The sequence below is a fragment of the Delphinus delphis genome, chromosome 4, assembly GCF_949987515.2.
Source record: "Delphinus delphis chromosome 4, mDelDel1.2, whole genome shotgun sequence".
Taxonomy (NCBI): domain Eukaryota; kingdom Metazoa; phylum Chordata; class Mammalia; order Artiodactyla; family Delphinidae; genus Delphinus; species Delphinus delphis.
The window spans coordinates 47,670,660-47,695,440 of NC_082686.1; the positions used below are offsets into that span (position 1 = coordinate 47,670,660).

At 42.9% G+C, this 24,781-nt stretch overlaps 1 protein-coding gene across 2 annotated transcripts; it reads left to right on the top strand.

Moving 5' to 3' along the window:
- The first annotated feature begins 85 nt into the window (after positions 1–85).
- Positions 86–24,781, top strand: NIT2 (nitrilase family member 2). 2 transcript variants are annotated; one of them, XM_060010546.1, is made up of 10 exons: positions 96–788; positions 8,290–8,408; positions 9,971–10,091; positions 11,720–11,808; positions 16,377–16,470; positions 16,986–17,060; positions 18,152–18,230; positions 19,950–20,048; positions 22,708–22,763; positions 23,110–24,781. In XM_060010546.1, exons 1-10 carry the CDS (start codon positions 782–784, stop codon positions 23,199–23,201), a joined length of 831 nt encoding a protein of 276 aa, XP_059866529.1. In that variant the 5' UTR covers positions 96–781; the 3' UTR covers positions 23,202–24,781. The 2 variants fall into 2 exon arrangements, with proteins under 2 accessions (XP_059866530.1, XP_059866529.1); XM_060010547.1 differs by lacking the exons at positions 22,708–22,763; positions 23,110–24,781 and adding an exon at positions 22,604–22,707 and having other exon boundaries at positions 86–788.

The window sequence follows — 24,781 nt, forward strand, 5'->3', positions numbered from 1 at the left end:
ATATCCAGTTCATATTTAAATGTCCCTAATTGTCCCCAGAATGTTTTTTATATAAAGTGTCCTTTTAAAAACTAAGATACATTTCAATATAGTTTATTCCAGAGTATTAAGAATAGCAAACTTTATTCGTCTTATGATCTTTGATCCCCAAGCCTGACAAAAGCACAAACACAAAAATCAGAAAGCAATCCTGACTAATAAGTGCAAGTATCCTGAAACATTATTAGCAGATTTCAGCATATTAGAGGACTGAATTGTTGTTGAGGATATTCTGTCTGAACCCAGTTTCTCTTTTCCCCTCCCCAATCACGTAGCAGCCTTGTAGTCCAATCCCACTGTTGTCTTGAGTGCCTAAATTAACCTAGATAATTCTATCCTCGTCACGGCGACTTGTTCAAATAGCCCAAGGCAATCAGCCTCTGGTATTTCCCCTGGCCACAGAGGTGATGCAACTGGCAAGAGGCTCAGTTCTTTCGCTGAGAATCGAAGAGGCCGGTTGTTAAACATTGACTAGTGCACCACCCGGATTTTGGTCGTCCCTTGCCTTTCGAGGATCTGACTACAAGGATGTTACATAAACAGCGGGCGATTAATAGGTGTTTGAGGCTTGCTGGAAAGAAAACACCCTCTCCGCGGAGACAGCAGGCCAGGAGACGAGGCGGGGCGGGGCGGGGCGGGGGCGGATCCTCGGACGCTGCGGCACCGCCCCTCGCGGCGCCGGCGCGGTGACCCACAGACCTCCGTTCAGGCTCCGGTGCCAGTGGTGCTTCCTGGCAGAGCCATGGCTAGTAAGTAGCGCCGCGGCCCGAGCTCGGGCTGGAGGGAGGCTTCGGGCGCGGCGCCAGCGGACGGTCTCGCCGGCTCAGCCCCTCGCCTCCGCGTCGTGTCCCCGCCGCGCCCATGGCCTTCCTTGCTCCAGTGGCCGCAGGGCTGGGGGCCCGAGCGGCGAGGCCGGTGGGCGCGGGCAGGGCGGTGAGGGGAGGCCGCGGAGCACGGCGCGGTGCACGTCGGGGATTCCGGGCTTCCGGGAGGGCCGGCGGGGCCGCGGGAGCGTTGGGCCTGCGTGCCGGAAGGGCCCGCGCCTTACGTCCCACTGGGCTTGTGTGAAACGGAAGGCAGAGATTCCAGGTGCGTTCCGGGCGCCCCTACTCCAGATTCACCTGCGCGGGAAAGGGCGGGGGCAGGTGCTCATTTAAAATGCCACTTCCGCACCCTCCCTGTGATTCTTGCCTGTTTCTCACCGCTGCCCCCGCTCAGCGACCCGAAGACTGTGCACTTTCAGTAATTATGATACTTCTTCAAATGTGAAACTTTGTCCCGTGGGATTCTTGGAGACTGTTGCTAGGTTTTAGATTGAGTTTTTTTTTTACATCTTTATTGGAGTATAATTGCTTTACAATGGTGTGTTTGTTTCTGCTTTATAACAAAGTGAATCAGTTATACATATACATATGTTCCCATATCTCCTTCCTCTAGCGTCTCCCTCCCTCCCACCCTCCCTATCCCACCCCTCCAGGCTGTCACAAAGCACCGAGCTGATCTCCCTGTGCTATGTGGCTGCTTCCCACTAGCTATCTACCTTACGTTTGGTAGTGTATATATGTCCATGCCTCTCTCTCGCTTTGTCACAGTTTACCCTTCCCCCTCCCCGTATCCTCAAGTCCATTCTCTAGTAGGTCTGTGACTTTATTCCTGTCTTACCCTTAGGTTCTTTATGACATTTTTTTTCTTAAATTTCATATATATGTGTTAGCATACAGTATTTGTCTTTCTCTTTCTGACTTCACTCTGTATGACAGACTCTATCCACCTCATTACAAATAGCTCAATTTCGTTTCTTTTTATGGCTGAGTAATATTGCATTGTATATATGTGCCACATCTTCTTTATCCATTCATCCGATGATGGACACAGGTTGTTTCCATCTCCGGGCTATTGTAAATAGAACTGCAATGAACATTTTGGTACATGACTCTTTTTGAATTATGGTTTTCTCAGGGTATATGCCCAGTAGTGGGATTGCTGGGTCATATGGTAGTTCTATTTGTAGTTTTTTAAGGAACCTCCATACTGTTCTCCATAGTGGCTGTACCGATTCACGCTCCCACCAACAGTGCAAGAATGTTCCCTTTTCTCCACACCCTCTCCAGCATTTATTGTTTCTAGATTTTTTTGATGATGGCCATTCTGACTGGTGTGAGATGATATCTCATTGTAGTTTTGATTTGCATTTCTCTAATGATTAATGATGTTGAGCATTCTTTCATGTGTTTGTTGGCAATCTGTATATCTTCTTTGGAGAAATGTCTGTTTAGCTCTTCTGCCCATTTTTGGATTGGGTTCTTTGTTTTTTTGTTATTGAGCTGCATGAGCTGCTTACAAATTTTGGAGATTAATCCTTTGTCAGTTGCTTCATTTGCAAATATTTTCTCCCATTCTGAGGGTTGTCTTTTGGTCTTGTTTATGATTTCCTTTGCTGTGCAAAAGCTTTGAAGTTTCATTAGGTCCCATTTGTTTATTTTTGTTTTTTTATTTCCATTTCTCTAGGAGGTGGGTCAAAAAGAACCTTGCTGTGATTTATGTCATACAGTGTCCTGCCTATTTTTTCCTCTAAGAGGTTTTTTTTTTTTTTTTTCCCCTGTATTCTCAATTTGCTTTATTATTTATGACCTCCAGATCTCTGGTGAGGAGGACAGGACCTGTCCTGGGCTCCATTTTTTTACCAGCTGGTTTAGTCTTAAGTTCATGGCAGCCTGCCCAAGCTATGGCAGTTGAGCAAGCTTTAGATAGTAAAAGTCACATCTGATGTCCTTTGCTGCAGACCATTGGCATAAACTTATTTATTCAGGATTGTGTCCATGGCAGGCATGTTCCGTCCATGTTTGGCTGAAAGAGCAGGCAATATTGTCACATGCTCAGGGAAGCTTTCCTCATCTACCCCTTAAAGATTAGGTCAGGCCCCTGGTAAATGCATTTGTTGTATGAGTTTTTTTTTAAAATAAATTTATTTATTTTTGGCTGCACTGGGTCTTTATTGCTGCGCGCTGGCTTCTCATCGCGGTGGCTTCTGTTGTTGTGGAGCAGGGCTTCAGTAGTTGTGGCTCACGGGCTCAGTAGTTGTGGCTCACGGGCTCAGTAGTTGTGGCTCACGGGCTTAGCTGCTCCATAGCATATGGGATCTTCCCAGACCAGGGCTCAAACCCATGTCCCCTGCATCGGCAGGCGATTTCTTAACCACTGTACCACCAGCGAAGTCCCATGAGTTTTGTTTTGTTTTAATGAGTTTTTATGTAAATGAATTTTCCGGTTTTCTGCAACTTAGCTCTTGGATTCATTCTGGTTTTGACATATGTCTACTTAAATCCAGTTCATTCCTTTTATCTACTGCATAGTGCTTCATGATATGACCATTTTATGTTTTCTATTTTTACATCTTTATTGGAGTATAATTGCTTTACAATGGTGTGTTTGTTTCTGCTTATAACAAAGTGAGTCGGTTATACATATATATATGTTCCCATATCTCTTCCCTCTTGCGTCCCCCTCCCTCCCACCCTCCCTATCCCACCCCTCCAGGCTGTCACAAAGCACCGAGCTGATCTCCCTGTGCTATGTGGCTGCTTCCCACTAGCTATCTACCTTACGTTTGGTAGTGTATATATGTCCATGCCTCTCTCTCGCTTTGTCACAGTTTACCCTTCCCCCTCCCCGTATCCTCAAGTCCATTCTCTAGTAGGTCTGTGACTTTATTCCTGTCTTACCTTTAGGTTCTTTATGACATTTTTTTTTCTTAAATTTCATATATATGTGTTAGCATACAGTATTTGTCTTTCTCTTTCTGACTTCACTCTGTATGACAGACTCTAGGTCTATCCACCTCATTACAAATAGCTCAATTTCGTTTCTTTTTATGGCTGAGTAATATTCCATTGTATATATGTGCCACATCTTCTTTATCCATTCATCCGATGATGGACACAGGTTGTTTCCATCTCCGGGCTATTGTAAATAGAACTGCAATGAACATTTTGGTACATGACTCTTTTTGAATTATGGTTTTCTCAGGGTATATGCCTAGTAGAGGGATTGCTGGGTCATATGGTAGTTCTATTTGTAGTTTTTTAAGGAACCTCCATACTGTTCTCCATAGTGGCTGTACCAATTCACATTCCCACCAGCAGTGCAAGAGTGTTCCCTTTTCTCCACACCCTCTCCAGCATTTATTGTTTCTAGATTTTTTGATGATGGCCATTCTGACTGGTGTGAGATGGTATCTCATTGTAGTTTTGATTTACATTTCTCTAATGATTAATGATGTTGAGCATTCTTTCATGTGTTTGTTGGCAATCCGTATATCTTCTTTGGAGAAATGTCTGTTTAGCTCTTCTGCCCATTTTTGGATTGGGTTCTTTGTTTTTTTGTTATTGAGCTGCATGAGCTGCTTACAAATTTTGGAGATTAATCCTTTGTCAGTTGCTTCATTTGCAAATATTTTCTCCCATTCTGAGGGTTGTCTTTTGGTCTTGTTTATGATTTCCTTTGCTGTGCAAAACTTTGACGTTTCATTAGGTCCCATTTGTTTATTTTTGTTTTTATTTCCGTTTCTCTAGGAGGTGGGTCAAAAAGGATCTTGCTGTGATTTATGTCATAAAGTGTTCTGCCTATGTTTTCCTCTAAGAGTTTCATAGTTTCTGGCCTTACATTTAAGTCTTTAATCCATTTTGAGCTTATTTTTGTGTATGGTGTTAGGGAGTGATCTAATCTCATACTTTTACATGTACCTGTCCAGTTTTCCCAGCACCACTTATTGAAGAGGCTGTCCTTTCTCCACTGTACATTCCTGCCTCCTTTATCAAAGATAAGGTGACCATATGTGCGTGGGTTTATCTCTGGGCTTTCTATCCTGTTCCATTGATCTATCTTTCTGTTTTTGTGCCAGTACCATACTGTCTTGATTACTGTAGCTTTGTAGTATAGTCTGAAGTCAGGGAGCCTGATTCTTCCAGCTCCGTTTTTCATCTCAAGATTGCTTTGGCTATTTGGGGTCTTTTGTGTTTCCATACAAATTGTGAAATTTTTTGTTCTAGTTCTGTGAAAAATTCCAGTGGTAGTTTGATTTAGTTTTGAACGTGAGTTTTGCAAAGGCACCAACCCTGATTATTTGTAATTTGAGTCCTGTCAGGTGAAAATGAAGCACCTGTTTTCTTTGATTTGTGCTTTTGTGGTAAGAGGACTGATTAATTTGCTCCACAGTGAGCCCCCCTCACACCCACTGCAGAATGCCCACTTCTCTTGGGGGAAAAAAAAAAAAAAACTGGGCAAGTTTTTTCTGCACCTGGACCTTGAGCTTTCAGGTTAGGTATTACATGTTACTTACACATCCCCATTCTGGATCAGCCCCAGCGATGAGTTTCTAGCTGTGTTTGTTCCCAGATCTTTGCCTGATTCTTTTACATGAGGCAGTGGAGTGCTCTAGGCTCAAAGTCTGGAGACCGGGATTATTACAGCCTTAGCTCAGCCCATGTCAACAAGTCATTTGATCTCTCTGAACCTCAGTTTCCTGTCCTTTAAAATGGACATTTTTAAGAAATAAATGTTATTTTGAAACCCTTAAAAAAAAAAGAAATAAAATGGACATAAACTGTTCCTATCAAGGGCTAGTGAAGCTCCCTCAAGATGGTAAGTTTTGTGGAAGTGCTCTCTGTTTTTCATTTCAACCTCCTGGAGCGCAGTGCAAGTTGGTGGCTGAATGAACCCTCAGGATCAGGGTATAGAAGTCCTTTTAGGAACTTGCCTGGTGGCGCAGTGGTTAAGAATCCACCTGCCATTGCAGGGGACACAGATTCGATCCCTGGTCCAGGAAGATCCCACATGCCGCAGATCAGCTAAGCCCGTGCGCCACAACTACTAAAGCCCCCTCACCTAGAGCCCGTGCTCCGCAACGAGAGAAGACCCCGCTCGCTGCAACTAGAGAAAACCTGTGCACAGCAAAGAAGACCCAATGCAGTCAAAAAAGAAAAAAAAAAAAAGTCCTTTTACACACCTCCCTCTGAGTGTGACTGTCTCTTTCAGAAGAGGCTGATGGACTTGAGAGCTGTGGTTCTTGGTGGGGTTGAGGGTGGTGTTGATCTGACTCCCTTGAGGAATGTTTTCAAGTTACGTGACCTCAGCCCCACCCACCCAAAAACAAACAAGGTGCTCATTCTGTCTACAGTCCAGATTTTGGCTTGCTTCTGGCTGTGCCACTCACTTTGTTGACTGTCTTCGTGCAGCTTTTCCTCTGCAAGCTTCTTGTTTCCTCATCTACGAGATACTGTTAATGATACCTCACAGATGCTTCCATGTGTAAAGGATCTGCCTGTTCCTTCTGCTGTTTCCATGTTGGTCCCTTCAGTTAAGATATTTTATCCTTTGTTCCCCTTGGTAAGTCCCTAATTTTTAGAATACAATGAATATTAGTACAGCCAGGGACCTGACAATGAAAAGTAGTTTCATTTTACTGCTGAGGAGATGAAGTGACTAGTGTCTCGTCCTCAGCCTCAGGGAACTCCCCAGTGGTGGAATTGTCCGGCTTCAGCCCCCCTGTGGAGCGGGTGCTTTGCAGCATGTCGGGCAGTCCCAAGCCTGGTGCAGGACAGCTGCCTTTCTGGGTGTGATGGGCGAGAAAGGAAGCCATCAACAGAACCATGGTGGACTTCATCTTACCCTCCTTCAGAAGCAGAGACAAACCCAGCTTCTAAGTTACAGTGGAGACCTTTAGTTGGTCTGTGATGTTTTAGTGACAGCTCAGGCTGTTTGCCCCAAAGTAATTATCCCAGCTTTTGTTTCCTGTTTGGTTTTCATCCAGTCTTTGAAACTATTTGACAAACTGCATTCCGGGTTAAATTTAGTTCCTCTCAGTATATTTAGGAGAAGCCAAGGAATGGAACATCTGAGTTTTCCTACTTTTGGGGTTAACCCTGAGCCAAACAGGCCTTCATCAAAGGCTAGGGTCTGTCAGTGTTGCCTCTCTGGGGATGTTTTTACAGCTACAGGAGAGACCCAGAGAGAGAAGTCACGAATGGTGGGATTTCAGACTCCACAGCAGAGGCCAGGTAGGGAAGCGAGGCCAGGCCATTACTGATAATTCCTGAAGTTTTGCAAAACTTTGTGGGTTACGAAATGGTTTGGAACCTTTAATGTAGCCTTTCATCAGACCATAAGCAAAAACTGTCAGTCAGGGTCCAGGCAGGACTCGGAAACCACACCAGTCACTTGAACAGGAAAAGAATTCATATAAAGGACTATTAACCAGTAAAAGGTGATTACTGTAAGAGCTAAAAGAGAACTCTATAGGAAAAGCAAATGTAGGGTGTGGCTACTACCTCAAGGAAGGAGTAAGCCTGGAGGAGCCGCTAACCTGCTTGCCCCAAGGCTGACAGCAGGTCTGGTTGGCAGAGCTGGCCACATAACATGTGGGACTGAGTCTCCAGTGAAAATGTGGAGCCGCTTGTTCAGATAGCAGGAAAAAACGCTGTTCGGTTTTCCTTCCACAGTGTTTCCCTCAACCTCTCATGGTATTTTTCATTTGCTACTTAATGTTGTGCTCCTTTGGGCACGGGAATACTCATGGGGTGAGTGCAGACCTGCCCAGGGGCCCTGCCCTGTGACTAGGCACACGTGCAGCCCACTGGTTGCCAGGCTCCCCCTCTACCTGCAGCTGGACCAGTGCACTGTGTCCCAGCTGGTGACGGGGACTTCGAGACAGGCATGTCCACTTCCCATGGGCCTGCTGCCCCAACTCACGGTGGAGCAGACTTCCAAAGGGATTTCACCTGCTACGCTGGGAGGTGCTCAGCGTCTGGACTGGGGATAGACTGGAGGCCGGAGTTCACATAATAAGGGATAGTCGCGTACTCAGACCTAGTCTTCTTTCTTCAAGCCACATTCTCACTTGTAAGGCAGAAGCTGGCCCTGCCTGCTTCACTTCAGATTCTTGTGCCTGGAATGGGCTTTGCCCACGGATGTGCTCTGTCTCAGGGTTGCTCAACCTCAGCGTTATTGACATTTAGGACTGGATAATTCTTTCTTGTCAGGGACTGTCCTGTGCATTATGGCATGTTTGGCAGTGTCCCTGACCTCTGCCCACTAGATGCCAGTAGTACTGCATTAGCTGTGACCATCAACAATGTCTCCAGACATTGCCAGATGCCTTGGGGGGCAAAATTAACCTTCCATTGAGAAATGCTGCTCTGTGTGATTCAGCAGTCAGATCTTCTGACAGCTGTTTTGTTTTATCTTCATCCTCAGCTTTCCGCTTGGCCCTCATCCAGCTTCAAGTTTCTTCCGTCAAATCAGATAACCTCACTCGAGCCTGTGGCCTTATCTGGGAGGCAGCAAAGCAAGGAGCCAAAATAGTTTCTCTGCCAGTAAGTATGGAGGCAGCCACCCCTTTCTGGGAACTGTTGTCCCAGCAGAATAATGTCCGCTAGCTCTGGTTGTCCTTCTGTGTCCTGGGGTCCAGCAAGGTCCTGTGGGGCCCCAGGATTGTTCCATGCTTGTCTGGAAGATGACCCTAGCAAGAGTCTTTGTGATAAGATGTGCCTGCATGCTTACAGGTTTTTAATTTAGGTCACCTACTCTGTTCAGAAGCCTAGTAGGCTGAGGGACTTAACCTAAAGCTAAAATACTCAGTGCCTCAGATATTTACCTTCTTTCCTTGTGTACTTTAGTCTTTACAGGACCAGGACATATTGATTTTAGCGCTAAGCTTCCAGCATTTAAAAAAATTGTTGAAAGTTGTTGAAAACTGAAAATTGTTAGAGACATTTAGGAAGTCTGTGGTATCTTCCAAAGTGTGGTAAGCCAGTAGGACTCTGCATCTGTCTCCTACGTCATCTCTTTTAGAACAGAATCAGCTGAAGATTGCGCCACATTTGTTTGTCAGCAAATACAGGGTCAGCCCCAGAGAAGGTCCTGCACGTGTCAGGACATGCATCTACTGGCAGAGGCCTGCTGGGGTCAGTGGGAGAACTATTCCCGACCACCCAGTACCCCACTATGGGGAGGAGGCAGCCGTTTGCAAACCCTGGAGAATTTTCAGGGCTACCTTATATTTTATTTTAGGCTCCAGGCCATTACAACGTGGCCAGTGAGTAGGAATCTTCAACAAGGGAGCTCGAGATCTTAATTTTGCACCATGGGACTCACCTGTACTTGCATCTGATAACGGGTTCTTGTTGGTTTAAGTTGCTAGGGGTAAAAGAGTCTAAAGGCCAGGAGTGAAAGCACTTGAATTCCCCTCTACCTAACACGTGTTTTGTACAAGTTGGTGATCCTCGGCCTTGAGTTTCCTAGCGCAGTGCCTGGTGCACAGGCAATCTCAGTAAATGCGAAATGAATGAACTAGAGTCGAAATCTAGTAGTTTTGCTTTTCTTTTATCACAGAGCTGTTGAGACATATTCAGGGGAGTGAGAGATTTTGCAGGATCAGAATGATAGTGCTGGAAGGGAGCTTAGAAATAGATCATTTTATACATGAGGAAACACCCTAACCTCTGTGGCTTTCAAAGCTTCTGTATTTTTAAAAAACACAGGCTTTATTACTTTACATAGTTAATGATATAGTACTGAGACTATGGAGTCATCCTAATGCCCAAAGTCCTATGCGTAAGCCCAGTGGTAGTGGGGCCTGGGTGCCCAAGGCTGGGAAGGCGTAGTTCTCCTGCGGACTCAGGGAGAGGCAAGTGCGGTCTTTTGCCAAGGTGACCAGGATCTGGGATAGCACGCTGACTTGTCTCCTCCAGCCCCACCTGAGTCAGGGGCTGAGTCCTGTCTGTGTCCACAGGCTCTTTAGCCCTGAGGTGTCCATGTTTTTCTTATCAGCTGTGTTTTACCCCTTTGAGAGCTATGTCTTTTTACAGCAGAACTTTAAAGTGAGTTGGGTGTTTTGGTGTTTTTTCCCCCTTTTTCTCTTCCAACATTATTCTAGGAATGCTTTAATTCTCCATATGGTACGAAATATTTTCCTGAATATGCAGAGAAAATTCCTGGTGACTCCACACAGAAGCTTTCTGAAGTAGCAAAGAAGTGCAGCATATATGTCATTGGAGGTAACTTCCTACCCTCAAGGTATAATGGCCTAAACATTAAAAACATCTGAGTAACTTTTGTTGTTACATTTAAATCATGGAATACAAATTAGCTATCAAAAAGAATGAGGTAGGGGCTTCCCTGGTGGCGCAGTGGTTGAGGGTCCGCCTGCCAATGCAGGGGACACGGGTTCGTGCCCCTGTCCGGGAAGATCCCACATGCCACGGAGCGGCTAGGCCCGTGAGCCATGGCTGCTGAGCCTGCGCGTCCGGAGCCTGTGCTCCGTAACGGGAGAGGCCACAACAGTGAGAGGCCCGCGTACCGCAAAAAAAAAAAAAGAATGAGGTAGATCTGTATTTAGGAATGCAGAAGGATCTTTGAGACACACTGTTCAGTGGAAAAAGAGCAAGTTTAATATGAAATGAACAGGTACTTCCATACAGATGAATGCCCCACACAAAAGAAGGTTGTATATTTTTATATGTATTTATGTATGTAAGACATAGTAAATACTGTAGAAGGACACACACCAAACTGATGATAATTTTCTCTGGAGAAGGAGTTGGAAGTACAGGGGCAGGTGGAAAGAGAAACCATATCTGAATGTCTTTCATTAATATAGTGTTAAGATTATTTTTTTTCCCATAAAGAGGCCGCATACATCAAAGGTAGCTTAGAGTATTAGGCTTAGTGAATTAAGTCAGACAGAGAAAGACAAATACTGAATGCTATCATTTACATGTGGAATCTAAAAAAAGAAAACAAAGGAATGTATATAACAAAATGGAAACAGACTCACAGAGAGAACAAACTAATGGTTACCAGTGGGGAGAGGGAAGGAGGGAGGGGGAATATAAGGATGGAGGATTATGAGATATAAACTACTATGTATAAAATAAATAAGCAACAAGGTTATATTGTGCAGCACGGATAAATAGAGCCATTATTTTGTAATAACTTTAAATGGAGTAAAATCTAAAAAAATACATTGAATCACAATGTTGTATACCTGAAACTAGTATAATATTGTAAATCAAGTATACTTCAATTTTAAAAAAGTAGCTTTATTTATGTGGTTTTGTTTAAATAAAGTGTTCTGTTTGTTTAAATAAAAATACAATAAAACTGTTTAACATAGCAAACAAAATTATTTCTCTATTATCATATAGTAAGAATTAGAAATGAATAAGAGGAGGAGAAAAGAAGGCAAAGCAAGAAGAGATAGAATTGCAGGAACCATATTCAGTGATGGAAAGACTGGCTTACATTCCCACCTCAAGACCTTTTTGGATACAGTTATGTTGCAGGACCTGGTGAATTTAAGTTGAGCAACAGTGAATTCCCCGTGTTGCACCAATGCTTCAGATGAAGTGTTGCTCAAGATCAAAGCTGAATTCAGAAACAGTTTGGTTATTTTTGAAACCTTTCTTTGGCATCTAACCTAATTATATTTCACCTACACTCTGAAGTTGGTCTCTGAAAAATCATATTCAAGAAGAAAAAAACATGATTAACCCTTAGAAGATAGTAAACTTTATTGTGGACCCAAGAAGATAGTAAACTTTATCAAGCCTTTGTCCTGTTATCATAAAAGAATGCTTTATTCAGAGTGTTTTCTATGTCTGTGTGTTTCTCCTCTCAATGAAAGGTTCCATTCCTGAAGAGGATGCTGGGAAATTATATAATACCTGTGCCGTGTTTGGGCCCGATGGAACTTTACTGGTAAAGCACAGAAAGGTAAGTAGAGAATGTGGCAAGTCTCATTGCCTCCTGAGAATTTGCTTTGAAGTTCCCAGTAACTCTCATCATATGGTACACACATCAGGCATTTGATTAGTTGGCACAGGTGGCTATTCTTGGCTGTTGGCATTTTGATATAAATTGTAGGCTCAGCCTATCGATTTCAGCCAAGGAAAAACCTACAGGAATTTTGATTAGGATGGTATTGAACATACAGTGATCCAACTTTGGGGAGAGCTGACATCTTTGCAGTAGAAGTGCATGCATATACATTTAGGATTGTTAAGTCTTCTTGGTAAGTTGACTCTTTTATCATTATATGTCTTTTTTTTTTTTCATTGTAGTACTCTTTGTCTTGAGGTTTAGCTCTGATATTACTATAGCCACTCTAGCCTTCTTATACTTACTGCTTGTATGGTACATCTTTTACTAATCTTTTATTTTCAGTCTATATGTCTCTTTATATTTAAAATGCTTCTCTTGCAGACAGCATGTAGTTGGGTCTTGCTTTTTTTTCATTCTGACAATCTTTGCCTTTTAACTGGAGTGATTACTCTATTTATATTTAATGTAATTATTGATATGGTTGGATTTTAAGCAGATAGACATTTAATTATTTTTTCCCTTTGTTCCTCTTTCCTGCATTCTTTTGGGTTGAGTAGTAGTTTGCTTTTTTTCCCCTAAGTTGTTGCCCTGTGACAATATACACGCTTATATTGTCACAGTCTACTTAGTTAATAATATATTTCTTCATGTGAAATTTAAGAATCTTGCAATTGTATAGGTCATTTCTTTATGGTATGGTTTTCATACATATTGCATCTATATACATTATGAATCCCACAAAACACTAATTTTTAATTTAAGTAGTCATGTGTATTTTAAAGAAATTAAGAGAGAAATATTTTGTGTTTACCCAAATACTTACCATTTCTAGTGTTTTTCTTTTCTTCCTGAAGATCTTAGTTCTGTCTGGTATGTTTATCTTCAAACAAAAAGACCTCCTTTAGCATTTTTGTAGTGAGGCTCTGCTAGCTATGAATTATCTTAGTTTTTATTTATGAATATACCTTTACTTTGCCTTTATTCTTTTTTTTTTAAATACTTATTTATTTGGCTGCGTCGGGTCTTAGTTGCAGCATATGGGATCTTCATTGCGGCATCTTTCGTTGTGGCGCGCGGGCTCCTCTCTAGTTGTGGCGTGCAGGCTCTAGAGTGCACGGGGATTAGTTGCCCCACAGCATGTGGGATTTTATTTCCCCGACCGGAGGTCAAACCTGCGTCCCCTGCATTGGAAGGTGGATTCTTAACAACTGGACCACCAGGGAAGTCCCGCCTTTATTCTTAAAAAAGATTTTTGGTGGGGCTTCCCTGGTGGCGCAGTGGTTGAGAGTCCGCCTGCTGATGCAGGGGACATGGGTTCGTGCCCCTGTCCGGGAAGATCCCACATGCAGCAGAGCGGCTGGGCCCGTGAGCCATGGCCGCTGAGCCTGCGCGTCCGGAGCCTGTGCTCCCCAACGGGAGAGGCCACAACAGTGAGAGGCCCGCGTACCGCAAAAAAAAAAAAAAAAAAAAAAAAGATTTTTGGTGGAATAGAATTCTGGGTTGACAGTTTTCTTTTTTTCCTCAGAAGTTTGAAAGATGTTATTATTCAGTTATCTTCTAGCCTCTTTTTCTACCCCCGATATGAAGTTAGTGATAATTAGTATTGTTCTTCTGCATGCAATTCATGTTTTTCTCTACCTGCCTTCAAGGTCTTTTCATAATCTTTAGTTCTCACTATTTTGACTCTTATATTCCTAGATATGGTTTTCTTTGTATTTGTCCTGCTTTGTGTTTCTTGAATCTGTAAAATTTAAGTCTTTCACTGTATTTGGGAAACTTGGGGGCATTATTTTGTTAAATATTTTTCTGTCCCATTCTCTTCTTATGGGACTCCAGTTTTGATACTGTTCACCAAACCAGGTCACCAAGGCTCTGTTTTTTATTTTTGTTTTTCAATGATTTATCTCTGTCTTCTTCAGACTGGGCATTTTCCATTGACCCATCTTCAGATTCACTGAGTCTGTCTTCTGTAATCTCCACTCTCCTGTAAATCAATCCAGTGAAATTTTTAAAAAATTCAGATGTTGAATTTTTCAGTTCTAAAATTTTCATTTCATTCTTTTTCATAGCTTTTATTCCCTACTGTATTTTCTGTTCGTTTATGCATTAAGAGCTTATTTTTCTTTACTCTCTTGAGCTTAGTTTCAATAGCTGCTTTAAAGTCTTTGATAATTATCACATCTGGGTCTTACTGGGGTCTGCTCCATTGCTGCTTTTTCTTTAAGACTTTGGGTAATATCTTTGTGTATCTAGTAATTAGGATTGTATATTGGATTATATGTTGTTGAGATTCTAACTTCTATTACATTCCCCTGAAAAGTGTTTAATTTTTTATTTTAGCAAGTAGTTAATTTGGGCATACTCAAACACCAAACTCTTTTTCCTTTGTGAGGTGGGTAGCAACTTCAGCTGCTCTGTTCTACTGTAAAGTTGTTTAGCTTTAGCTGGGCTGCTTGGAGTTTGCCCCACACATCTTTAGTTCATTGGTTAGTCAGAGATTTGGACAGATTTTATATGTAAAATTTAGGGCTGTTCTTTGGCTTTCTCCTTTTCAGCAGCATTTCCCCCTCACTTTCCACCTGCCATGAAACTCTATTCTCTGGTTCCTCAGCTGGTATGATTGTGCGTAGTTGTCACCACCACTCCTAGCAACAGCTGGGGCCTTGCCTCCAACTAAAAGCTGTAAACAAATGGGAAACTCACACAGCACTAGTCCCTTCTTCCAAGTGTTGACTTCTCTTCTGTTTCTGCCTGATTTTGATTATTCTCAAGTGCTTTTAAGTAGTTGTGTTTTTTATTTTGTCCAGAGTTCATAGTTATCTGTGAGAAAGCTGGTCTGATAGGAGCCACTCTGCCATTAGTGGAAGAGGACCCAGCATTGAGCTATGTTTCTTTTTTTTTTTAAGTTAAGTATATTTCTTTTTAATTAATTAATTAATTAATTTTTTGGCTGTGTTGGGTCTTCGTTGCCATGCAGTCTTTCTCTAGTTGCGGAGCGTGGGGTTTACTCTTTGTTGCGTTGTGCAGGCTTCTCATCGTAATGGCTCCTCTTGTTGCGGAGCACGGGCTCTAGGTGTGTGCGTTTCAGTAGTTGTGGCGATTGAACTTATATTGTCACAGTCTCAATATAAGGGGGTGCTCAGTAGTTGTGGTGCATGGGCTTAGTTGCTCTGCGGCATCTGGGATCTTCCTGGACCAGGGCTCAAACCCGTGTCCTCTGCATTGGCAGGTGGCTTCTTAACCACTGAGCCACCACGGAAGTCCCAGCATTGAGCTATTAACCCAACTCTTTAAAGTGCTTGTTTTCAGAATTGAGTTTTCCAGGCCATGAATATGATATATATCTCTCTCCATTTACTTAGGCTTTCTTTAATTTCTCTCAAAGTTTTTTAATAGTTTTTTGGGTATAGTCTTGTATATCTTTTACTAGATTTGTTCCTAATTGGTATTTCTTGATGCCCTTTCATTTTGTGTTTCTTGCTAGTGTACAGAAGTAGAACTAATTTTTAAAATATTGACCTTGTATATAGTACCCTTGCGTAAACTTATTCATTCTAATAATTCATCTGTATATTTCCTTTGACATTTCTTAGGTATACAAATATATCATCTGAGAATAATGGCTTTTAATTTTTTCTTTCTAATCTTTATCCTTTTTATTCCTTTCCTTTGCCTTGTTGCTTTGGTTAGGACCTCTGGTACAGTGTTGAATAGCAGGTGTACTTACCTTGTTCTTGATCTCAATAGGAGAAGGGTTTTAATGTTTCACCATTAAATATGATGTTTCCTTAGATTTTTTTTTTGCAGATATTCTTTATCAGATTAAGGAGGTTCCCTTCCTAGAAGAGTTTTTCTGTTCCGTTTTTTAAATAAGAATGGATGGAGAAGTTTACCAAATGCTCATTATGCACCTCTTAGGATGATCATATGACTTTTCCCCTTTATTTTGTTCATGTGGTAAATCACATTGATTGGTTTTTTAATGTTAAATCACATTGGCTTTCCTTGAATAAATCCAATTTGGAAGTGATGTGTTTCTTTTTAATATATTGCTGCATTGGGTTTGCAAATTTTACCTATTTGTGATTGCTCACCCACTCTCCACCTCTTCTGCCAATGTATCAGTTTGATTCTGATTCTGAGAAGTCTTCATTTAGCATTTATATTGAGTAAAAAAGCTGCACATTAATTGCTTTCCATAAGAAATCTAGATGTTGATTTGCACACCACTAAGGAAACAAGGGTCTAAGACCTACAGCATCATTTTTCCAGTTCCCTGTGTTAGAAATCATTTTGATATGATGTCAGTCAGCTTGTGGGGTGGGTTGTGGGCAGATTGGGGGTGCTGTTTGTACAGTTGATCTTAGAACACCCCCAATGCTGGCCATGGAAAGATGTTTGTTATTATTGTCATGAACCCTGCAGAAAAGAGGTAACCGAATCCATTATTTGTGATGCAGCTCCATCTGTTTGACATTGATGTTCCTGGGAAAATCACATTTCAAGAATCTAAAACGTTGAGTCCTGGTGATAGTTTCTCCACATTTGATACTCGTACGTACCAGATAAATTCACCTCTTTTAGCAGTCCCTGTAGAAAAGGATCAGGTAGTCCTATGTTTTTCACTTCTCTCCCTTCCCAACCTCTTTACAAAACCTGACTGAAAGGCCAGAAGTGAGAAGGGCAGAGAATGGTCAGAGATCTAGAAAGGGGGGCTGGATGGAGAACTGAGGGTTTGACATGGTTTTGCTCTTCCATTTGGTCACAGCCTTTTATTAGTATGATAGCTTCCGGCCTGTACCCATTAGGCCACGATTGAACACCTCCCACTTATATAAGAAGCATTCAGTTAGAACGAGTTTCTCATCTCTGCTTTGCTGTTGTAAATGATGTCTTCACGAGGTGAGGTCCAGGCAGGAATAAGCTTATACATTTTCTCCATCCATGGGCCCTGCATGAATGTATTCCTGTCAGTGTTTTGTGATCATTAGATCTTGGAGGCTTTCCCCTGCTGCACCATGAGGGAGGAGCTTAACTTTTTGTTTGTATATTTTCTGTTTGGAAAACAGCTTACTGCAGAGTGGGCCTGGGCATCTGCTACGACATCCGCTTTGCAGAGCTGGCACAAATCTATGCACAGAGAGGTAAGGCAGCACTACAGTTATGTTGTGTGAATGCTTGGAGGTTTAATTTGGGCTGGTCTTTGTGGATAGAGGGAACCCTTGGTCAGAAAACCTGGAGGAGAGGTCTTAATTTCTCTACCTCCATATGAATTCTCAGACTTCTCCTGCATATGGACAGTATGGTTTTTTGGGGGTTGTAATTTAACACGCCACATAGCTGAGGGAGGAGCCATACTCCTAAACTAAACCTCTGCTCTACCCTTTGAGCCCTTCCGGCTACTGTGTTTGGAAAGAGTCACTCGGGGCCCAGTAGAAATGGTCTGCGTGCACATGGCTTTCACCACTTACTAGTCCTAGATGTTGGGTAGTTGAAATGTAGTCAGTGACATTTTGGTCCAGAGGAGCATGCTACCATCCTGGAGAAGCACCAAGTCAGATCAGAAGATTTGGGTTCTGGTTCCAACTCTTCCCCTTAATTGGCACAATACTTTGGGTAAATTACTTAATCTCTGGAAAAATATGCATCTCCACAGGAACAGTGTGAAGATTAAGGAGAGAGGACTTACAGAATTCCTCATATGGTACTCAACAAATATTAGCATACGTACTAGACTGCCAAAGATACTCTGATTCCAATTTATCTGTCGGTGAAAGTGAAGTGGGTGCAAACGGTTTGACTCCCTGCTCAGCAGAAGGTGGAGGCACAAGGGCTCTGGGTTGGCAGTCTCAGTTGAGTCTTAGCAATAAGTAGTAGAGCCCTACTCTGCCCCTCGTTTCAATTGACAAGCATCACAAAACATGGTCCTTGGCCATGGGAGCTGACCACATGATGCTGAGAGGAATTCGAATGACAGGTTCTCCACTTTTTTAAAGCAAAGTCACATGTTGTGGTTTTGGTTGTCAATACCACTTTTCTTGTGTGTATGTTTTGTGTGTGTGTGTCTAGAGGAATTTAGAGCCATACCTAATGCTGCTGACCCTGTCTGACTTGGCTGAATCTTTTTATGCTTGGGGAAGTTTGAGTTTGGTCCCTGCTGGGTAAGGAACAGAGGGAGGGGCTCGTGTGGTTGGGTGTCTACCTGCATCTGCTCTTTGGCCTTTCTCTCCCCAAGGCTGCCAGCTGTTGGTATATCCTGCAGCTTTTAATTTGACCACCGGACCAGCCCACTGGGAGTTGCTTCAGCGAGGCCGGTAAGAAAGCATCTCAAGCACACCTTCAGGAGTCTCAGTGTTTCTTTGTGGGAACATTTCCAGTTTGGTGGAAGCACCAACCTTCCCCGTAAGGAATGCTGCCTCTGACTCAGAATGCCCCGGCATCCAAATGCAGTTGAAAAAGGTGACTCTTTTCATCTTGCAGCCCAAAAGGAGGGCTTCTAGTGTAGGGCACCTTCTCCTCAGAAGCCACAGCACCAGTCTCATGGATTTTGGGGACTGTGAGTTTTGAATTTTGAAGAGCATTCACTGCATCAGGTGGGCAGCAATTTCATTCTTCTGTGTTCAGGCATGGATTGGTGTCTCTGATACAGTTGCCAGCGACTTTTACAGAGAATTGGAGACCCACGGAATGTATGTGTCCGAAGCCAAGGAAAAGGCAGGGGTTATTTTAGCCTGACAGCCCTAGGGAGAGACTTGTGGTCTGCACTCTGTGGACCCTGTGCTGCTCAGACTGGGTGTTTATCCTACTCCATCCTCCATAGTGTCCTGTTAGTCTTGGCACTCTGCTAAGAAACTCATCAGTTCTCGCTCTTGTAAGTCCTGAGCGTTGCACAGCTATGTTGTGCATGTCACAGTTGCTGTTTCCCTGGTCCCCTGAGGCTGAGGAGTGGTGAAGGGAAGATGGCAGAGGTGTGTGTAACATGGAAGGGGCAAGGAGTGTGACTGTGTAAAGTGTTCTGCAAAACAAATGCTGGTCAGAGATGAGTTTTTTTCATTAAAAGATTTTTAAAGTGAGGTGTTACATACTTACAGAAAAGTGTACTAGTTTTAAGTTTACAGGTTAGTGAGTTTTTACATATGTATTCACCTATGACCAAGATCAACATCTTGAACATTTCTAGTGCCTTGCAGTGCTCCCTTTTGCTCCTTCCCAGTCAGTACTCTCTTCTCTCCGCCCAGGGGTAGCCACTAGCTCATGTCTGGAGATGATGGTAATTTTTATTGGAAGGGGATGTAGAAGTGTTTGGCTGGTTGCGTGATGGAAGGCGGGGTAGGGGTACGTGATACCCATGAGTATTAATAAACGCTGCCTTGTTGAAAGGAAGAAAAGCTTGGGAGAGACTGGGATGGTCTGGCATGAATCTGTTGATTGAGCCCAGAGGGCTCTGGGTCAGGTGGCTTTGGTGCACCCGGGCTGCCACCCGAAATTCTTGCCTAATTTGAGACAATGGGGCTGCCACATTGGCATGGAAGGGCCCTGCAGCCCTGCAAGGTGTGTTGTCCCAGAGCAAGGCCAGTCCATTCTCTCTGGCCACCTTGACTGCATTAACCAGAGAAGCTCTGCTCTTTACTGTTACAGGTTGGCTCAGGCCGGGGTTTCTCGGCTTTGGCAGCACTGACATCTTGGGCTGGATGACTCTTTGGTGTGGGGGCTGCCCTGTGCATTGCAGGGTGTTTAGCAGCACCCCTGGCCTCTACCCACTAGATGCCAATAGCAATCCTTTAGTCGTGACAGTCAAAAATGTCTCCGGACACTGGCACATGTCCCCTGGTGGGCAGAATTGCTCAAGAACTGGCTTATGCAATAAGATCTTTTTTGAAGAGAGGGTTCTGTGGCTTTGGATGTTTCTTCCACATCTGAGCCAGCCTGTCCTATCCTAGTTTTTGAAATAAGGATCTGTACACTTAGGATAAAAAGTCACAGATCTATGTAATCACTGTATAATTTACCTCTTTTCTGTCCATTAACTACAGCGCTGTTGATAATCAGGTGTACGTGGCCACGGCATCTCCTGCCCGGGATGACAAAGCCTCCTATGTTGCCTGGGGACACAGCACCGTTGTGAGTCCTTGGTGAGTTGGCTACACAGGGACAGGCTCACGAGGAGCTCGGGAGATGGCACTTGGGCAAGTGGGTTGTCTGATTCCTGCCTGGTCCCGCCCCTCCCTCCACCCCCATCTCCCCACATGCCTGCCAGGTCTCCAGGTCTCTCAGTGAGAGAAGCTTCCACTTGAAAACCATGTGAGAGAGAAACGGTCCTGCTCTCCTGACTGAGTGCTTGGCCTCAGCCCTCTTCTGAGTTTCTAAGTGACTTTTAATGTCAACCAAACTTGGAAACAAGGCAGCAGTCACGGGTGGGTGGTTTTAGTAAAAGAGGCTCCCAAACTCTTGGCTTTTGGTTAAAATTTAGACAGGGTCAATGGTCCTAGGGCAGGAATGAGTTGCAGGTTGAGGATTTGCTCCCTGCATAATGATTAGAGGAGAGTGGAGGATGGGATGAATTAAGGGGAGCTGTGAACTTGTCCTCTGTGAGAGGGAAAAGCATTTTATTACTTAGCGAAACCAGCATGGAAGTCTGCCCAGATACATATGTTAATAGACATATCTTACTGGCATTTGTATAGTTTACATAGTACTTTCACACACATAATCTCAGTGTGAACTCTCAGGGACTTATCTTTATTTAGCCCAGTTTATAGATGGTAGACTTGAAGTTTACAGGATAAAGTGGCTAGAACTGGTGTTTGGATCCAAGACTTTTGAATTCAGAACTGAGATTTATTCCATACTACTTCTCATATGTCTGTATGATTACAGACACATAAGCACACACACACAGATACGCATTTCTACAGTTTCAGGATAAATAAACCGGTAACAAGGCTGAAAAGGCTTAAACGTCACTGTGGGGTTCCTAAAGTTTCTCTCTGCTGACTTTACAGGACCCACAGATTAAAGTGTGTGGTGGGGAAGGCCTTGGAAGATGTGACCAGTGAGAGAGTCCCAGTGAGCCTCTTGCACGCTAGGATTTGGGAGGCATTGAAAGACTGGAAGGATTGAGTTGGCTTCAGAATTAAACTTGACTCAGGTTCCTCTGCAGATGTTAGTGATCAGCTTCCTGACCTTTTGGGCAGCTCTGCTCCCCAGCTGGTTCTCCTAATGAACTCTGTTACTGATCAAGCTGGCTGCTCTGACACAAAGTAGTTGTATAAGATTTACCTTTATTTCTTCCTTTTTAGAATCCCCCCCCATTCGGTTTGGGAGCCCTCTGGCTTATATCAGCGTTGGTATAGGCGCCTGGGGTTAACATAGAGATCTTTGAATGCCAGGGCAAATGGGAAAGAAATAGAAGAGACTAGAAAAGGATTCAGTTAAATGGCATTAATGATGGTGTTTGTAGCTCATTGTGCCAAAAATTTGTGGCCATCTGGTAGATGGAACCAATTATTATGTCAGATTGTTTGTTGTATCAGATTACTTTGTTTTGTGCTTTGGAGAAATTTCATTTCACAGATATGTTTCTGAAGCTGTTTTGGGCCAAGAGCCTCAGCACGGGAAAGAGTTTTCCAAATCAGCTTTTCCTCAGATTTATGGAGTGTTGCTGTTCCCAGTGTGGGGTTCCTGCCAGGGCATGGTTCTACCATTTCTACCCAGGCCCCATAGGTTGAAACCTTTCCCTCAAACCCTGAAAGCCATTAACATAGGGATCCAGGGATCGCAGGCATGAAACCAGAGATCCAGGCAGATCTGGGCCCTGCCCAGGCCTAGTCTCACCATCCGCATGGTTGGGTAGCAGCCTTGGGAGGTGTGAAGAAACAGAGCCAGACTCCCCTTGTAAAGGGGTCTTGAATGTACTCACGAGGAGACAGATGGAGCTTCCTGTTGGTTATAGGTGTCTCTATTCCCAGATGTTTACATCCGTCGACAGAAATAATAAATAATCTATAATAGGAATAGAAAAGAGTTTTATTCAAGCCAAACTGAGGGCTGTAGCCTTTGAGACAGCCTCTCACACAGCTCTGACGAACTATTCTGAAGAAGCATGGTTTGCGGCACAGTTTTATATCTTGTCAGAACAAGGAATGTCAAACACAACAGGTGTACATTCTTTCAAGATTTCAAAAAAAAAAAGATCAGCATGTATACAGCAAGTGGTATGGCCTTGGTGCTTGGGAAGGGAGCCTTATATAGAAAGAGTATTAGCATTGATGTCTCAGGAAGGGAGGCATTTATTTCCATCTTCAGAACGAACATTCTTTCCTTCTGGACAGTGCACCCTTTTCTTTAATAATTAAAGCAGATGTACAATGTATGTGTGATAGGCCACAAGGCAGGCTGTTCCAGTTAGCATAAAGTTTAAGTTAAATGATGTATAAGCCAGAATGACTTCCCCATACCTCATTATGTGAAAATTTCTTCCATCACATCTTAGAATAATTACCATTCCCTAGCAGTTTGTGGGTTACAAAATACACTCCATAATTTTCTCACCAAGTCCTCACAGAGCTCATATTTCCACTTTATGGGTTAGGAAATGGAGATTCCAGATGACTTGCCACAAGGCCACACAGCTACTTCAATGGTAGAACAGGAATTTATGCCCCTACCTTCTTGTTTTAAATCTCAGATTCCTTCCCCTTTGGCCTGTGAGATGAGGAGGAAAAACAGAGAGATCCTGAATATCAGCAAACATCAGAGAATCCACTCATTCTTCCCCTGAATCTTTTTCAGGGGGGAGGTCCTTGTCAAAGCTGGCACTGAAGAAATGATCGTGTATTCAGACATAGGTAAGATTAGCTCTGGCACAGTTTAGGTCTCTGGTGTCCCCATTCTCTGAGGCCAGATTCCATAGCTGTGAAACCCTGTCACCTGGAGGGGCACCTTTATGCCCCACCCTCCTCATTTATCCTTGGTTCTCTGGCCAAGCCGTGGGGCTGTATCTCAGCCTGAGTTTTCTTGGTTTGGTTTGAAATGACTACAGGGGCATTGCCAGGCTGTCTGTGCCTCCAGACAAGGCCTGTGAGCAAATTACTTGCTGAGGCTCTGGTTGTTTTCATAGTGTTTGGGGAAGAAATTCCCGTCGGTCGGTAAGGAATTACATCTTACTAATAGTGCACTTTTCTGTTTTTGCAGACCTGAAGAAGTTGGCTGAAATACGCCAGCAAATCCCCATTTTTAGCCAGAAGCGCTCAGACCTCTATGCAGTGGAGGCGAAAAAGCCCTAATGTTTATGTTTCCAACGTGTCATGAAACAGAAGATATGTTTCTACAACATAATCAACTCCCTTCTGAATTCTTTAATGGAGATTCTTTTTTGTTTTTTTTTAATTTCAGCCTTTTCCCTTCCTGGATAGGGAAGCTCTCTGTTGAGATGGTGGAGCATCAACTGATGCTGGTATTCTCCACACCATATTAAATAGTCAAAAAGGACTCAGGCTGGCATAGACGAGCAGAAGGCAAGGGAATGGCTGTAAGTCTTCCATATTCAAGTTATCTCAAAGCAATTAGTAAAAGTATCAGATCTTGGTATCCTTAATGGTTGATTGACCAGATATGAATAGATCTGTGTCATGAACTTCTTATCTGATTGTTGGAGTTGGAATCCATTACGTAGAAAACTTGTTCTTTGAGCAGTACCTTAAACTTACATTTTTGGTCTGTGAGTAGCTATGGAAAGCAAGGTGATGGATCCTTGGTGTTGGCTAGAGGAGATGGCAGCACCTTTCCTAGCAGCCTTTGTGCTCTTCAAATTCAGGAAGGAGCTAACTATTTAAGACCCCCTTAGTTTTAGGGGAAACATTGTTTCAATAATGAGCCCCCTGGGAGAATGGCAGTAGCATAATTTGTCAAGGTAACTAAAGTGTGAGTCTCTGCAAAAGATTTTCTTGATAGGGGTGAGTGTCTTTTTCTTTTCTCCCTAGTAACACTTATAGCTTGATAAAGGTAAGTTTTTAGCCCAGTGGTTTTCAGAATCCTTTTACATAATTAAAAATTAAGAATTCCATTGAGGTTTATGTATGTTATAGCTAGTGGTGGGTTGGTAAATGTTTAATGACCAGCTGTCTGAGAAGAAGTCGATTTTGTAGTAGCATTTGCCAATTTCCATGGTGTACTTACTGCCAAATTCAAGCTATCAGTGTAACACCTCTAAACACAGAGCTGGGAATAGATGTGCTCGATTGGCTCTTGTGAGCTGGTGCAATTCTACTCTAGCACACCACTGTTTACATATATATAGATATTTGCCATACTGGAAAATAAAATTTAAAACAAAAGAATACACGAACACGCATCCCATTATCTATAAGAATGATGACATTATCATGTGCAGTTTAACCAGCACTGTATACGCAGAAGTGTTGTACAGTGAAAAAGGCAAATGACTTTTTAAAAATAAGTGTATAATTTGGCAAAATTTGACATGTATATACATGAAACCACTTCAATCAAGATAATGAATATACCCACCACCCCTAAAAGCTTCTTTGTGCTCTTTTATAATCTCTCTGGCTACTCCTCACATCCTCAGGCAAACACTGATCAGCTTTGTCAGTACAGATTAGTTTGAATTTTTCAAAATTACCCAAAAGTGGAATCATACTATAGTTTTTTGTGTCTTCTTTCACTCACCATAATTATTTGGAGATTCATCCGTGTGTGTGCTTCAGTAATTCATTCCTTTTTTATTGAGTTAGTAGTCCATTGTATGGATGTACTGGAATTTATCCATTTACCTGTTGATAGACATTTGAATTGTTTCCAGTTTTGGGCTATTAACAAATAAAGCTGCTAGCTACATTTTGTA

Bases quoted from the DNA above. Each gene is read 5' to 3' on its own strand.
- NIT2 (XM_060010546.1), top strand. The intron at 10,092-11,719 runs GTAACTTCCTAC...TCTCAATGAAAG, and splicing joins CAGCATATATGTCATTGGAG to GTTCCATTCCTGAAGAGGAT. The intron at 16,471-16,985 runs GTACGTACCAGA...TTTGGAAAACAG, and splicing joins TTTCTCCACATTTGATACTC to CTTACTGCAGAGTGGGCCTG.